The 17564-nt window shown below is 38.3% G+C and overlaps 1 protein-coding gene across 6 annotated transcripts in view; it reads left to right on the top strand.

Moving 5' to 3' along the window:
- Window positions 1-17564, top strand: part of LOC124176703 — an 81107-nt gene that overhangs the window by 16282 nt on the left and 47261 nt on the right. For 5 of the 6 annotated variants that reach the window (XM_046558294.1, XM_046558293.1, XM_046558292.1 and 2 more), the window contains one exon: window positions 331-557. In XM_046558294.1, the coding sequence (XP_046414250.1) occupies window positions 331-557 (227 nt within the window). The remainder of the gene's footprint in view (window positions 1-330; window positions 558-17564) is intronic. The other variant, XM_046558295.1, reaches the window with a different exon arrangement.

Below are 17564 nucleotides of genomic sequence, written 5' to 3'. Positions count from 1 at the left end.
TTTGGCAGATTGAGTTTTGGCAGATTGACGTTAGTAATGTTATTGCAACGACGCATGTAGAGGATAACAGTTATTTCGCAAAATTTAGACTTGTCCGAAACCCAGTATATACCGTAATAAATCAATAAATGGTCTCATTTTGATAATTTACCTTTATTCAAGTCGTTCAAAAATCGGAAAGTAGTCATTTTTTCCCCCAATGTCTCGTTACGATAACCTTACCAACTTTCAACCTCGTCCAATATCCTCAATTACACTCCCACGACCACGGTATGGAATTTATTACAGAAAATAATAATGAAAAAAGTCACGATCGATCTATAGGGAAAGATGTTTGTTGCAGTGCATAATGCGTTAGGTCTGATGGAGATGGAGGTGGGCAAACAAGTCCAGGTCGTGGGTGGACTCGGTGGTCCGGTTGGGGGAGACCTTCACCACCATCATCATCCCCACGGTGGGCATGGGCACCCCCTCGTTACAACGGCCACCTCGCCACGGGTTCAGCCCCAGCACAATCAGCATCCTTCGGCAAGATCAACGCCCGCACAGCTGCTCAGGTAAGGCCAAATACGGTACCATTTATTCAACTAAAATGAGACACACGGATGTGTAAAAGAATGCAAGATAACGTTCCTGCAATCCTCGGCACGATGCATTGTAGATTTCATATCTTATATATCAGACACTGATTATGACTTTTGTTTCCAAGCATTGGTGTTGAATGTAGTACCTCTATCCATGAGGCTGAAGTTGGTAATATTAACGTAACGAAACATCAGGGAAAAAATCATTATTGCGTAGTTTTAGAATAACTGATGAAGATAGCTTTTCAAAGAAACAGTATATTTTGTTTGTTTGTCGTGGTTTACTGAATTTTAGACATTGCTAAAGGTGCGATGTAATGATTTTTTCTAAACATGCTTCGTTGCAGTAACGTTACTAACTTCATGCTCATGTCTATCCAGCCTGCTCGTGAATTTGGTGCATAAGTCAGTGCTTGGAGGGCAAAAATTATTCATATTTGAATCAGATAAAGTCCATTATTCCTGTTTTGATCTGAGAAAATTTAATACCGTAACCACAACTGAACGCTTTTAATCTCGCACCTTTCGAGTCCTTCAGACAAGAAATTCCAATTCTAAGTACTGTCAACAAAATAAATGCGACTTCGTGAAAGTTGATGTCGCAAAAAAAAAAAAAAAAAAAATAGGAAAACATGTCAACATCACGTGGACAGTGTAATAGTTGCAGGAAGTTTTTGATAAAAGCATAATGAAGCTGATTTAGCATAACGTCCTGTAATGTTAATTGCTCAACATGTTTTCACTCGCGTAACTATAATTTTAAAGGTGGGACCTCTGGATATGGTTTGTAGAGAAAAAAAATCCATACAACTGTGGGCTTAACATTATCTTTGTGAATAATATTTGCCTAGATAAAACCATCTTATCAGCCTAAAGTTTTATGTTCACGACGTCTTATCTTCAGTTGTATATGTGATATAGTATATTACGTACACGACGATACGTAATTGCAAGATTCTTCTTCACCACGAAAGACAAGTGTAAATTTACTTGAATATTACGTGACAATTGATTTTGCGAAGTGCAAGTACTTTACACAAACACACCTGAACTATTCATTTCAATAATTGTAATACTATATGTATATACTGGGCTATAGTTTCGCTTTGAAGCAGATGATTTTGATGACTCAGGGAGATTGTCTGCTCCAACACTGTTAAAGTTGGAGAGAAAAAAAAAGAAGAACTACCTATATTATGTGTATACTGATTTAAAGAATTTATTCAAATGGCTGTTGCGCAATAAGCAAACGAGAGAAATCCGAAGTGTAATTTTTTTTATTTTGGTTAAGGTCAATACACCGGTAAATCGGCGGTAAAGAAAGTACAGGACATCAACGATTAATATAGCCAGGTCAACTATCGATTCAGTTACATACTCCAATTGATGTTTTCGCGTAATAAGTGACGAGGAAATTACCACCAGTCACTTCAATATCGTGGATATTCATTCATACCGTATCATTCGAGTAACGCTAGTACAAAGCTACACCTTATCTCCAGGGCACGAGGGAATCGGGGTGGAAGGAAAAGTAAATGTGAAACTTGAAATTTCCTTCATTTTCCGCAACAGAGAAGATATTCGTAATCCTCCTTTCTATTCCGTCGCTACAACTGACTTACCTGAGTAGCTTGCTTGCTTCGTATTTTGTTTGCATTTTGCGTGCCGAGGTTAAGATAGTCGGGCAGTAATTTCGGAAATGTTTAATTCACATGAGTTTTATTTATATAATTTTTTAAGTAGTTTTCAACAATCCTGTAAAGTTTAAAAATGATTTACCGTTTGGTTACTGAGCTTTTTGATTTCAAAGTTGAGCTATTTTACCGCGTGTAGAGATAGAGACTTGGATAAATACTGATAGTTTTGAGTTGGTTGTTTAGAATAATATGTTTAGGATAGGGAAAAAATATTGAATAAGATAAAATGGGTATTCAGAAATAATATATTATCAATCTTTTGTCAGTTTTGTCCGTCATTTAATAGTTGAAAACATAATCTAAAAAAAATTATATTGTAATTTTGGTTTGATTGTACATTTGGCAACGTCGCAAGCACGCACATTACGCATGGTATTTAAATTATTTGTTTTCTGCTTCTTAGATACGGTATTGCTAAAACACTTCGTTTTTATTTATTCTTTGCGAATCTCCCCTTAAATCGTAACTGATCGGACATTTTGATTCACAAAAGTAAAGGTTATAGCATGGTAAACACCCAAGGTTTAAGCAAACACAAGAAAATCACGCGACGTTGCCAAATTTCTTTTCTCATTCGTCGAGGAACACAGTGCTCACGATTATCCGTCGGATGGCGTTACTGTCGCTATCCAACAACCTTAAGGATGAATTATCGGCCTCGACATTCTTAAACAGGAGTTGTATAAAAACAAAAAACAAAAAAATAGAGAACTGTTTGTAAAATCTCCAGCAATGTTATTTGCTATAACGATATTGAACAAGACTAACATTCACCTAACACAAGATAAGATATCTAAAACTTAAGAGAAGGTTTTATCATTAGCTAGATCAAAATGCTTAAACTCTTGCGTTTTTCATCCGCTTCTAATGTTTTAGGGCTTATTTTCATCACGATAGAGATCTCCAATTATCGGCTGAAAATAATTTAACAACTGATTATCTTCAGAGTGGATAAAAATAGATTTGTATAAGTACGGTAAAACAGATGTTCGTCGACAAATGTAAGACTTCTTTAACGTTTTTCAGACGATTTGTAGAAATCTAGCCAGCTAACAACATGCCCAAATATTAGAATTGGGTTAAAAAAAAAAACTAGGGTTTTCTAATCATGAAACCTTATCTCAAGTTATCGATATATTGCTATGTGATCTTCGAATTTTCTCGCATAGATTAATTTAAACGACATATCAGAGATGTGGTTCAATTCGTGCTCGCTAACATCGCAGGTTTTTACAACGGTTTTCTCTCTCTCTCTCCTTGCTTTTGATTCGGGCGAATCGTTCGACTCAACCTTAAAATTGACCATTCGTAGTGCATGTAACGCAGTCGGCATTACTTACTCGTAGAGGCCAAGTTGTCGGCGAAACGCAAGGAAGCGTAGGCCGTAAATGTGGATGCTCAACGACGACGACGACTTGGATAGATCGGAGATAGCTGGTGAGCTCGAGGCCACTGCAGGCTAGCGGATTCCTACGAAGCCTAGAAACTCATAAGAGCTATTCTATTCCATTCCATCCTATACAGTCTATAAGTTGCGACGACCCGTTCGCATGAGAAATCGCTTCGTGAATCGTTCAACAACCTGTCGATGATAAAACAACCGCTTCGAGTCAGCCAATGCATCTTACATGCTCATATATTATATCTAGGTATCTAGTTTTAACCTTCGCAATACTGTCCATCCGGCGGCTTGGACTTGTAACTGTACTTTAGTTGGAGATATTTTTACATCAGTTGTATAAAAGTACAACGTCTTACATCAGGTTGATATTCGTAACCTTCATGTAGGATAGGATGAACCGTTTTCGGCCATCTTAGTATCGTATAATGTAGTCATCGATTGATCCATTTGTGGTGGTCATATCAATTACGTGTGCAGAAAGGCGTGGCCACAAATGACATACAGAAGTATTTCGCCAGCTTTGATCATAGTAGTATTCGATTTATGAAACATTGGGCGTTGAACAGTTCCGTTTAATATTACCTGTAGAGTAAATTTTTATAGTTAATACAATAATCGAACAGATTGATTTTATCGCTTATAGAAACAAGTAATACATTCAACAACTGTACTGCCAGGAGTGGTGCATTTAGACCATATAAATTTGCATTTTTAGGGGACATCGTTTCGTTATTTTACGCAGCGTTAGGATTGTCTGAAATTCAGTGAATCGTATAACAGTTGAAAACATAGCCTGCCTACTTTACCAATCCATTTCCATCGAAGTCTTCCTCAAGTTGGAAAATAGTACGTTTCTTTCAATGTTTCGTTACACTATAACGTGACTAACTTTAACCTCCTAACGGCGCCGGTCGATTTCAGGTCGACTCCTATGGCGACAAAAGAATTTGTCTTCTAGACGCGAAATTATAGTATTACGGCTTCGCACTAACGTTGTACGTAAAAATTGTAAGGTCTACAGAAAATCGTTTTCTCTACAGATCTCGATGTGGCGACACTATCCGATAATTATGAACGACAACGTTGTTATAACTTACCATTCGTTTGGCTTGCCAACATCCGTCTAGGTATAGGCTATTCGAGAACATGTTACTCTACTTCTCTGTTTCTCTTTCATTTTTATTTTTGACCTTTGTCGCAACGCGTGTACACTAATATTTACTGCATCTATAAAAATATAGGTATATATACGTACATACAGTAAACCGTGATTGGTATAATAATACTAGCAATTGTACACAACAAATGTTATACTTCCTTGACAATGAGATAGTGATACGTGTGTACATATAACAGATATCAAAATAGGATCTAAATCTCATCTCTGCCTATATAAAACTGAACGTCTATTTTATGTCTGTATGTTCGCTTATAACTTCGGAACTACTCATCCGATTTTGATTATTTTTTCTCTGTGGATAGCCACAATATGTGGCCAAGTTTTAGTTTATATTTTATTACAATCAGATCAATAGTTTTAGAGATATAAAGATATTTGTAGACCCTTTCGGAAGTGTATCCCAGACTTATGCGAGCTCTGACTAAACTCTTACAGACAGAGGAAAGTTACGTTCAGTTTTCAGGGTCTCGACGAGCTCCACAAGACAAAAGTCCGCGAGAGCATATGGCTTATATGTTTAATAGTTTTACCGCAAGAAACATTTGAATATATTGAAAATCTTCGGTAGGATCTTATTTTCACCACCATGATCGCCGAATGCCGCGTGACGAATGCGTCGAGAAGGATCTGATTCCTGTACGTATATATATATATATATATGTACATACATACATACATATGTATACATAATTTTATTCCGTGCGAGTTATATAGCGGATGTGCCTTTTTCGTTGGTTTGCTTTTCTTCATCTTTTTTTCCTCCATCTCTTCCTCACACGGTATGCGCGTAGATATTTTTTTGTGCGTGTACGATTATATGATTTTCGGTTCCTTTTGCGTATTTATATATTTCCTTTTTTTTTTTTTTATTTTTATTTTTTGTTTTTTATCGTTTGTTTTGTTTGCGCGCCGGTTCTCGCCTGACGATCGTTGTTCCTGCACGAGGCGCGCGGGAATTTCGCAAGTTATCGCAAATCGAGCCTGCTCCCGGGTGTTTTATACGCGAGAGACCGGCTCGATTTATCCTTCGTCGTTTATGTCCCTCTAACCTTTGCGCCGTGTTGCCGTGTTTCTCCTCCTCCTCCTCCTTCTCCTCCTACTTCTTTTCGGTGGGACAAGAAGCTCTCTAGACTTGGCAACAACGCGCCTGATTACGTGCCGGTAGCGAAGTATACGAGCGGCTAACGCACGTGTTCAACAGCTGACCGTAAAGTTCAATCACTTTCGCGTTTCTTGCAGCTAAGTTCAGATTATTATCGTTGATATTGACGACACGCTGCTGCTTTTATATCCATTGCAGGATGTTCATTATTCTATATTTCAATACGTGTGTATGGGAATGCAAAATAGTTTCTCAATCTAGTCCTTTTTGTATACGTACGATGAATTTAGAAATTACGATAACAAAGGATTCGCATGAATTTTTAAAAACGTACTATTAAGTTTCATATACACGTAATGGGCATCGATTACTCTATTTCACTGTAATTCTTGTTCCGATTTGATGAATATAATACTCTGATATTGCTCCAATACTTTTTTTTTTTATTGTTTGCAAAAACGAGGTCCGGTAATCGTGCACCGTTAGATGTGAGTCTCTCACTCGTGTACGTTTCAAGTACTACTTATACTCAAGAGTTTTTCTCGAAAGAACCTGTCCGACAATTGCAACTCAGCTAGTTTATAAGCGTAGCCAACTTCGTAAAAATGTTATCAGCATGGTAGGCAATGTGGTTCTTAATAGGCGAAAAATTATGGTTGACTATCACTTGTCAACCGGGCGATTCTAGGGAATTTGTTTCTGTCAGCTAAGGTTTGCTTCAGGCTCTGAGCCGCTCAAAATTAAGCAAGTTCAATCGCGCGCGCTACGAGCAAGTCCTTTCAAGAAAAATTCTCACTATATGTAGGCGCGTATTATATACATATACCTATGTTGGTTACATCGCTAAATGATAATAATAATAGTGATAATAACAAACATAAATACGTTATTATACATTACTTACATATTAATTATATTCATTCTCGTGTATTACCCGGGTGTATAACTGACAATGACCGAGCGTCATACCCGCAGCATAGAAAATTTACGAATTATTATTAGTATTATTATTGTTGTTGTTGGTGTTATTGTTATTATTGTTATTATTAAATCGATTTATTAGGTGTTCTACAATTCACTGTGCACTTTAGGTGTAAGTGAAGTAGAGAACATAAAAATTAAAGACTCTTTTCAAGCAGAACAGTTTCAATTTAGAGAACGGGACAAACACAACAGAGATCTATCAGTAAGTAACATTGAATGCGCAGATTACTTTGTGAAAAATTTGACAGTTCCGAGTCCATAAACGCGGACAATCACTGATTAATTACAGGCGTCGTCATGATGCGAGAAAGTTATCTAAAACTCAACATTCCAGATCATCAGCAATATTGATGATATATTATTTATACCTTCCGAGAAATGATCAAATTATACATTTTTTCCAAATACATGCTTCAAAGTCGATGGAATCGTTGAAATTCAAACAAGACAACGACTCGATTTCGAAAGAATTGATTAAATATTCATCATGGAAATTTTTGGACGACGTCTGCAGAGCTTCGCGAAAGCACTACCAAAGAATAATGTAGAGATCTATATACCTAAGCAGAATTGAAAGAATCGTCACATGCAGCAGGGGCTGACGGTTAAGAAGATAACGAGCACACTTCTCTTGCACTGGCAGCTTTTTCGGGACGCACGGAACCTTGAACTACACTTCTTGTGATTATCTATTACTTTTTCAGTTTATGTCCAAGTTTTTGCGGAACGATATATCCGACAACACGATATTCGGTGATTTGAAGCGCGGAATCTTTGCCCAATTTCATAATTTGTCATAATTTATTATCTCTCGTTCGCCGTAGGTACATTAGTTCCTTACTCTTGAGTTTTTAACTTTATTGCTTGTCAACGGGTGACAGTGCAGACTCTATTCGTATTCACGACAACAACCAATCGAACTTGTGAGTCAAATGAAATTCCCGCGACGTGTTTCTTTGTCCCCCCCGCTCGCACGTTGTCTCGAGAGCCATTGAATGATAATTTGCAGGAATATAGGTAGTATATTAATACAACAGTGAGTTTGCAGACACCTGCGCATCCTCAACGTTGTACATCTGCCTGAATATTTCCAAGTTTCAACCATCACTGATTTCTCACCTTCTCTTGGTACTTTATATCTATAATACGACTCGCGTTTGTCGTTTACAGATCACTCATGTATAGAAGTAACGAACTATAGTAATTAAACGTCCGGTTTACCGTACAATTAGGCAATCATCTGTCTAATTTATATTATTTCAGATTATAGCAATGTGTGGGGTTTCTTTTTGCTGGTACAATTAGGTCCAAACGTTAGTTTTTTTTTTAACACAAGTCGACAAAGTGCTCAAGTTGTATCATGTGACTTTACTATTTGTAATATCGTATAAAAATGTACAATCATTCCAGTTTTTTAGCGAAATTTTACAAAATCATAGTATAGTACAATTTGACTGTTGGACTGGTTCAATTTTAATATAAATAATAACATATTTGGTCTCGTAGGCCTTGGAAATTCGACTTCAGTCCGTCATTTTGCACAAGAGTTATTAAAAGTTCTGATATTTTTTAAATATCGTGTTTTTGGTTGCTCCAACGTAAAAAAAGCTGGTATAATTTTAGAAAATAATTTAAGCATCTGCACTATTTGGATTCATATACCTATCGAGAGTTCTTTTCGAAAGATCATGCTCGACAATTGCAAATCGTCTAATTTATAAGCGTAGCCAACTTCGTAAAAATTTTACCAGCATGGTGGGCAGAATTACCAATATGCAGCGGATCGCGGCGACGCCGTGAACTGGTCGTTCTTAATGGGTTGTTAACCAATCGATTCTAGGGAATTTGTACTTGTCAGCGAAGGATTGCTTCAGGCTGCGAGCCCGGATGTTAGCCAATCAAAATTAAGCAAGTTGGATTACACGCGCTACGAGCAGATCCTTTCGAGAAGAACTCTCGGTATAATATAAGAGGATATTCACGACTACATTTTGGGAATTTTTGCAACCAAACTGAATCTAAAATGCAATACTTAATACATCGGGGCGATGGTGTCCAAAACTCATTTCTAAACCTTGCCCAACAAAAAATACGAGAAAGGGTATTGCCCTGAATCTGAAACAGTGTAATGTTTATTACACACACACACACACACACACACACGCATTTATATTGCATGTATATTATACAACTTGGTAGCCCCGTGTGCCGGAGTTGTTCATTATAATTTCAAAGTACGACACCGATTCGAAGACAGGGAACGCAAACGAAAAAAGGATAGAGAAAATGAGAGAAAAAAGGTTGAAGGCATTGATGGGGGAGAGGGGGAGGGATAAGGGGGCGCGATGACTGGACGGTCACGCGGAGGGGACTGGAGGGAGTTTCAAGGACGCGACGGTTTTTTCGGCCCAGAGGTTTGAACACTAATTTCAACAGCGACGTATATATCCGTATACCTAATACCTACCTACCAACTGCAGCGTACACACATGCACAAACGCGTACAGCTAGTTGTAATCATACATACGAGACTTGGTGCAGCGTATGCATCGAGTACACGTCATGGAATACGCAGGGTACATAGAGGACTGTGAGGCGTAAGTTTTGAACGTTTACTCGCGGTGCATGCACGAGTATACAATATACATATATCAAGAGACGCCGAACGTTCAATTATATTTGCATCAGTAGATATTATTACACTGTCCGTAGATATTCTTCGCATATTGCCGAGTCCAATATTCATTCATATACAGTGCGTGTGTGTCGTGCATGTAGGCGACGTTAAGAATTACGTTCATTTCTCCTTGAACCTACAGAGAGAAGTGGAGTCTTCTGTATAGTCATGACCGCGGTTAATACATATAATATACATAGGTATGTGTATGTGTATGTATTGAAGATAAGTAATACTTTTACCAACGAGTCCTCACGATTACAATGTGTGTGTGTATACATATATATTTATTTATTCCGCTAGAGGGCTATCGTATTGTTTTGTATACGCTAGAGTAAATTGTTATTTTTATACCGCGCGCTCGAGTCACCTCACCATCGGCCATAGTACGCGTATATATATGTGTATATATATATATGGGGCATTCTAGAAGATCTCGACCTGGCCATGACTCCTATCGGATCATAGCGAAATCACTGTTCACTACATAAACAATTTTCATGAAATTTATAGAGTTAATACTTCGGAATCGAAAAATACAAAATTTTAAGCGTGGATTCGGGTGAATTTCATTAGCGCGTATTTATTGTACCTAATATGCGAAATACGAGGGAATCAATTAAAATAACTAATTTTAATACAACAGGAAAATAAAGAAAAACAAAGATTGGGAGGGAATAATTCTTTATCGGGATTTGATGCATACGATTCTTTGTACAACAAAAGTATGTTACATGGTTTTTTACGAAGCCCGAAATTGACGTTAGGGTCGCGTAATGTCAGATTTATTTGCGACAGCGCATGCGCGCAGTTCTAGGTGTTAAAAGTGGTCCTTTCTGTACTCCGCACATGCGCATTCGCAGACTCATTTGACCGCCATAGAAACTGGTACTTTGTGTACGGAAAACACGTATGGAAAAATGCGTAAAACCAGCTCACGTCATGTAAACTCGATTTTCAGCATTGACTCTGGGTAACTTCTGGAATTGTTTTCCAAGTTCTGAATATCCGCCGGAATTTACGTAGAGTTAGGCTGGGTTGCAATTGTCAACTTCTTTTGTTGCGAGAGCGCTAAGCGACATGCGGTGGGTGACTTCTCGTTGTATGCAATAATTATAATATACTTTCCCACATTATCCTTTCCGTCCATATAATGTCGTAAAGATATCTAAAGTATATCGTAACTCTAAAGAATCTGCAATCGATTATACCTCTCGTGTTTTAAAATCCGTCAGGTAATTAGATTGTAGTTTCGAGGAAATTGTGGCATAAAAAGGAAAGGAGAATGTTAATATTGGAAATACCGCCTCACAATCAGTTTTACGATTTCACGTCATTACTGTCATAACATGTGGGATGACTTGACTGTTCGTTGCGAAAAACAAATATTTACCTACTCAATCAATTAAAGACGACATTATTTGTGAATTGAATTCACGCAACATGTATGTTTTTAAGGAAAAAGTATGTATTATACCTATGTATATTTTATATGTGTGTAGAGTGCTGATAATAATTAATTGCCCACGGTCTCTCAATAGAGTTTTCCGCAACAGCGAGGCATATACATATACATATATACCACACTGACCTACGCTACGAGAACTTTATTTTTACCTCGCGGTATATATCTAATTCTCCTATATGTGTATCGCTTTGATGTATGATATGTGTATACGAGGTATGTTAATCTGAGTTAACATGGTTGGTGATAAAACGGATTTGTCGCGATAAGAGCTAGAGCCTAATTATCATACATACAGTTCCGATCGAGATGATGATGACAACGAAGCTCGATAACTGTTGAGAAATGTAATATTTTGGAAGAACTATCCTACATACGATGGAACGGCGCAATTAGACGGCCTGTTGTTAATTAGCAAGGTATGCATTCTGTACCTGGAATTTAACATAGCGTGTTGACTCAAATCGAAAGTTTTGTCCTTGATACTGATTTCCTCGTACACCGAATCGTGAAACTTGGTTTTCGTGTCAAGCGTCACCTTGTGCATGTGGCAGAAAAATTATTTTTACACCAGATGCAGGAAATTCTGATGCAACTTTTTTCATTTTCAATACCAAGTATTGTTCAAACGGTTCGGTTGAAGAATTGAGGAAAAAACTGTATAATGGTGAAGTTGAAAAGAGTTTTATACATTGATGGTATTTTTCTTGTCAGTCCAGAATATAAATGAGCATAAGTTTTTCGGAATTCATGTTGAAAGCATTACTTTATATCATCGTACGTACGTAATACTTTTAAAAGGGTTTTGCTCTCTGTACAGCAATATATCAGCTGTGTCATATAAATAATATAGTGTAAAAGAACTTAGTTATCAGCTAGATCAGTCAAATAGAAAGCCTGAGGTAATCACCATGCTGCTCCAATACTAAAATCACGTGCAGATGCGTCATAGTTCAACAAGATTTTGATCTGACATCATCAATTCATCGGGATACTTCATCTATGAGAAAGCTAAAGTGGTGAATGCTGATGTAATTCCAACTTGTGATCATTGCTATTGCTATTTCAATTTGTGGTAAAATACGAAGTGTCTTGCAGAAGTTGTCTTACCACCAATTGTTGATGTGCCAGGCAAATTGAATGGTAGAACCAACCACGTTTCAGTTGTAATTTCACAATGGACTAGTGCAATAACAACAAGAAAAAAACCGCTATTTATGTTTCCACGGCATTTTTTACATTAAATGATATACAATTAAAGAAAACTGGTTATAAATATAAAATTGTTGTACCCTAATTGTAAGAGTTTTTGGCATATATTCATCAATATCATCGACATCGTGATAGCGCGACTTTAATACCTTTCGTAGTCGGTCTTACGGAAAAAATTCAACGACAACGATGTTGCAACTCATTAGCAAAATCTTTTTTCTATCCGTGATGCAACAACCGGACATCGTGACGAAAATAACCCGTTACCGATCTTCTTCAAAGGACCTGCTCGACAGTTGCAATTCGTTTAGCTTATAAGTGTAGCCAACTGCGTAGATTCTTAGGGTGCGTTCTGAAACTAGCCTGTAGCGCTAAAAACTTCCTAGGACACAAGGAGAGCTACTCACGAACTCAGCAGCGCAAAAGAGATGAAAGATTGTTGACAGTACTGGGTTCTAATTTAGGAACGCACCCTTAATATGCGAGAGATCATGGCTGACTCTCACTTGTCGACCAGTCGATTCTAGGGAATTTGATTTTACCGGTGAAGGTTTGCTTCAGGTTGCGAGCACGCACGTCAGCCAATCAAAATTAAGAAAGTTGAATCACGCGCGCTACGAGCCAGTCCTTTCAAGAAGAACTCGCGGTATAAATTATAGTACACAGCACCGCTGCAGTAATTCTAATACTACGCATCCTACGTATAACATATCTGATCGAATGACCAAGTCAGGCGTCAAAACAACAATAATACGTTGTGCGTGCAACATATACCTCAATGTGCATACAGCAATACAAAAGTTGTATCCGTCGCTCTACAAACAGTGTTTTTTTTCACACATATGTTGCACGGTTTTTACTATGCACACGTAGCTTGGTGTATTATTGTGCACGTACGTTGTGTGTACGCACGTGTAACGTTATAGACGACGCGTTGTAGGTACATATATACGTATAAGATTCTTGTATCTTGCCTATCATGTATGTACATACATACCACAAAGCAGTGTACACACGTACGTATGTACATACATGGGAAAGGCACCGAAAGGCTACGCTCGGCCGATGCTGGGGGTGGTGGGCGGGATTGCAGAAGGCGACGTAAAGAGGGGCGTCGGTCAGTGACCGTTACGTCATCAGCTACCCCATCGGCCGTCGGGAGGCACGGCGCAGGTCGAACCCACGTGTTAAGTTAACCTGTATTATGCGTGCGAATAGGTACGTATATCTGCGACGAACGACGATCAGTTGCAATGCTGCAGGTATAATATTGTATAACTCTGCGTACGGCACATCTTGTACTCGATCGTGCAGACGATTTTCCTTATCTTGTATGTACCTATGACTTAGCCATGCAACGATCGTCGAATCGCATGCCCTGGTTCACCTCATTATCCTTTAGGCTCGCTAGGAACGGTGATAAATTTATTCGATGGTTAGTATAATGTATATTTTCGCAGTCTAACTTGGTGTACAAGTCATTGTAATGTACCTTATTGTACGTATTGAACTGTTTCAAATTAGGAAAATATTTTTTGGATATTGATTTTTCATGCACTAAACATTTCTCGGAACTAACGTGTAGTATACCTTATGTAACTAGAGTATTTATATTGACTTCGTTAAGGATTTTAATACACGTAGCGAGTAGGTTTTTTGGGGGAAATAATTGCTTAGCAGGAAATATTTGGCAAGTAAGCTCATTGGCGAATGTTGGCGCAAAAAAGAATATTGCATTTCGGTGCTATCTTTTAATGTGCCGTAATGTGGATTCTTTGGTTGTACAATCAAATTGACAGGATTGAAATGTACAGTTATTGCCATAACAGAGAAGGAAATCTGAAGTAATTAAAAGTCAAATCTATGCGTACAGAAAAATTAAGTGACATCAATCAACAATCTCACACCAAATATGCACGTTATAGGAGTAAGGTTACGAGATAATGAATCAGTTGTTGAATACATTTTTTATTCTCCACAGTATATACAATAGACTAGGTATATTATAAGAAACCGAAGGGATATATTTGGTTGGTTGTACTGCTCGATCGATTCTAACATGTGCGGTGCATTGTGGGGCAACCGATCCTTTGATTATTTTATCCATGTTGCGAGCAGTTGCGTCTCATAGGACGTTGACAATTGGTCGAAAATTGTCATGTTTTATTAATTTTATCGTAACAGAGTCTTGCACTGTGTATTTATTAATTTATTGTATTTGCAAGCACAAAAAATACTGGAATTACAATGTTTTGTTTCAAATCGCTTCAAAGTTCGATGTCAGTCTACAATGGGTCATTTAATGAAGAAGACTATATTCGACACATTCACGAAAACACTACTTTTTTTTTAATCAATAAATTGGGGTTCTTCAATATTTAATTTTTCAATATTGCAACGATACTATTTCTTACAAGCAGCAGATGGCAATCCTAAATTGACTACTGAAAAAAAAAACAATTTGTCTTCTGAACAAAACGAACCATCGTAAAGTCAAATTGAACTTGTCTATTAGATTTTTAAACATTTTAAAGCGATTTTAAATGAAGAATCGTAATCTAAACTATTTTTTTAGCCGCACGGTCTTTTATTTTTATATTTTTAAAAAGATTCTCGCAACTTGTGAATATATGTTATGTTATGAATGCTCAACGTATACCTAGCATCGATTTGGGGCCAACCAACCTCCAATATTTAAAGTTTCACCTTAGTTAGAATTATTAAAAAGTGCTGAAACGTATAAACGAAGTAATGTAGGGACGCCTATCTATGAGAAAAACCTGGGAAATCTCTTTATAAATCTTATGCCATAGGTGTGTGTATATATATATATATATATAATAGATGGAGAAGTATTTTAAGGCGGTCAGCAGCATTTCAGGTGGAATTATCCGCCCCGAGGGAACCTGCCGTACTGTGGGGGGGAAAAAGGGTGTTTCCGGCAGACGGTTGTAGAGGCCGTTGTTATTTTCGATAATCACGTTCTTGATGGGAGTGTCTCGCGTCCGCCCGTCCGTCGGGTGGCAAATGACTGCGGCGATCGTTGGAGCAGAAAATTATCAAAAATCACGACAGCTAGGCCCCCTTCGTTTATATCTATACGTGGATATTATCATACGCATTCGAATGCATTGCTGCATTGTCGGGAATATGAACATTAAACGTTGCCGAGATGCGAATAGAATTAAATTTTTCATCATTACTGGATTGTCAGCTGTTGATATCGAAAATACATCCACTTCAGCTCAAACTTACTCACAACCATTTTTTTCAAGTTGGAAAACTAACACGATTTATACTGAATCTTTTATAGATACTAGAACATTTTATAGATGTAAGTAGAATACGGATATTGGTATAATAACGTTTGACTTATTTTTGGAATAACAAGAAAATGTGGTACAAGTAACTGTTTTGTCTGATTATGATTGTCAGTAGGACTTTTTCTGCAGGTAATTCCTACGTAAAATTTGTTGCGGTTACATTTTTTCGGTGAAATAAGGCTTTATTATTAGTTTATTGTTGATCCAGCGTCAAATTATCGCAACATTCACAAGAAACCATAGCACGAGTAAGTATGTTCAAAAAGAGTAGTAAGACGTATACCTAATTTTCATTTTATCCCCGGAGTTGTATAGCAACAAACAACTATCAAGTTTTTTATACTCGAAAGCTAATATAATATACACCTAAATTTCTTCTTTAATCTGTCGACTTCAAAGTCACTCAATTTTGATGAAAAAAACACGATATTTCAACCCTGCCCCGCGGGCTGCAGATGTTTATACAGAATTTTCCGCTCCCAACTTTTTTATAGGCTCCTATATTTATTCGCGTCAAAAAACTGGGCCTGCCGGATATGGAGTAATGGTTCGTGTTCGCAATTAGGAAGTTTGTCGTATATCAAGATTCTCGGTATGTATGGATATAATAGCAGAAATGCAGCTCGTCTATAACGGTAAAATTAAGATCGTCTAGACACTATATTATATATAGAACATAGAAGTGGAAACGGTGCAGTTTAAGCTTTAAGACGAGGGTTATGAGCTCCCCGTGGACATAACGTAACTCACGTAACTATACAGCCATAAAATAACCAATATGTTATAATACAGCAAGAGTACTGCAATTTTCAGAGAATCTCTGCCCGTTTTCATGTTTTTTCGTAAAGTTAATCATTCAGGCATGCGCATATAGAGAAGTTTCCGAATGCAAAGAAAATATATTATCATATAATCTGGGATCACGAAAATTCGTATACGGAAAGAGATATCTTTCTCCTGATCTCTCCGTATACTCTTTCTCGTTGAATTCTGGAAAACGGTATGATAACTCAAAACGTGCCTAGCGGAATATGCTACGGAAGAAGGTCTTAAAGCAGAAGTACCAAGGCGTTATAGGCGAGCCACCTCCATGTTATACCCGCGCAGGCAAACCCTGTTGAAGGGGATGTAGGGGGGATGACGACGCGGAAAATGAAGGATCGAGTAATCCGGGGTGGGGGAGACAGGGAATGTAGGGGAAAGAAAATAGTACGTATAAAAGAAGAGGATATAGACATGAAAAAAGTCGGGACGAACCCGGCAAGGGATTTCAGGCGGGCGCTGCCGTGCGGTACATGTACGTATAACGTGTACTGTAACACGCGAGCATATACCTATCAAAACCCCGGGAAACACCCGGTACACCAAAACGCGACCACCGTCGTTTCTACCGTTCAGAATTAAATCCAAATACGAAAAGAGAAAACCCTTCCCCAGTCGCGGTGATGTGGAATATAAACGCCTGAGTCGAGGAGGGGCGGAAGACCGCGGAACCCAGACGTGGGTCTCCCCTCTTTCAGACTTCAGATCTCGTCCGCCAATGAGAGGGAGACCTCCGGTGAAAACATATCTCGCGCTGACCGGCGTAGCGATTGGTTCGATGCTGCATCCAAAATGGCGGCGTCGCTTCTGCGCGTGCGCAACTCGGTTTGATCAAGACTAGGCTGCGTCGGTCGCGGCGGATGTCTGGCGCAGGTGCAGCAGCACAGCGATAGCAGCAACGGCAGCAGCTTCGCTTGCCGAATGTTGAACATAGACGCGACGGAGGGGAAATCGAGGGGTCAACGCAACCGCCTTGCCGGTGGTGGGGGCAGCGGACTAACGTCGACGAAAACGCGGGTATCTTGGCCTGAACTTGTATATTATAGACGTAGACTGATTGTGAGTCTCTCGGTGCGACAGGCGGCAGTAGACACCAGATGGCCACTCGACCCGAAA

The sequence above is a fragment of the Neodiprion fabricii genome, chromosome 2 (assembly GCF_021155785.1).
Source record: "Neodiprion fabricii isolate iyNeoFabr1 chromosome 2, iyNeoFabr1.1, whole genome shotgun sequence".
NCBI lineage: Eukaryota > Metazoa > Arthropoda > Insecta > Hymenoptera > Diprionidae > Neodiprion > Neodiprion fabricii.
The sequence above is the reverse complement of the archived record's forward strand: the minus strand, read 5'-3'. Positions and strand labels throughout refer to the sequence as shown.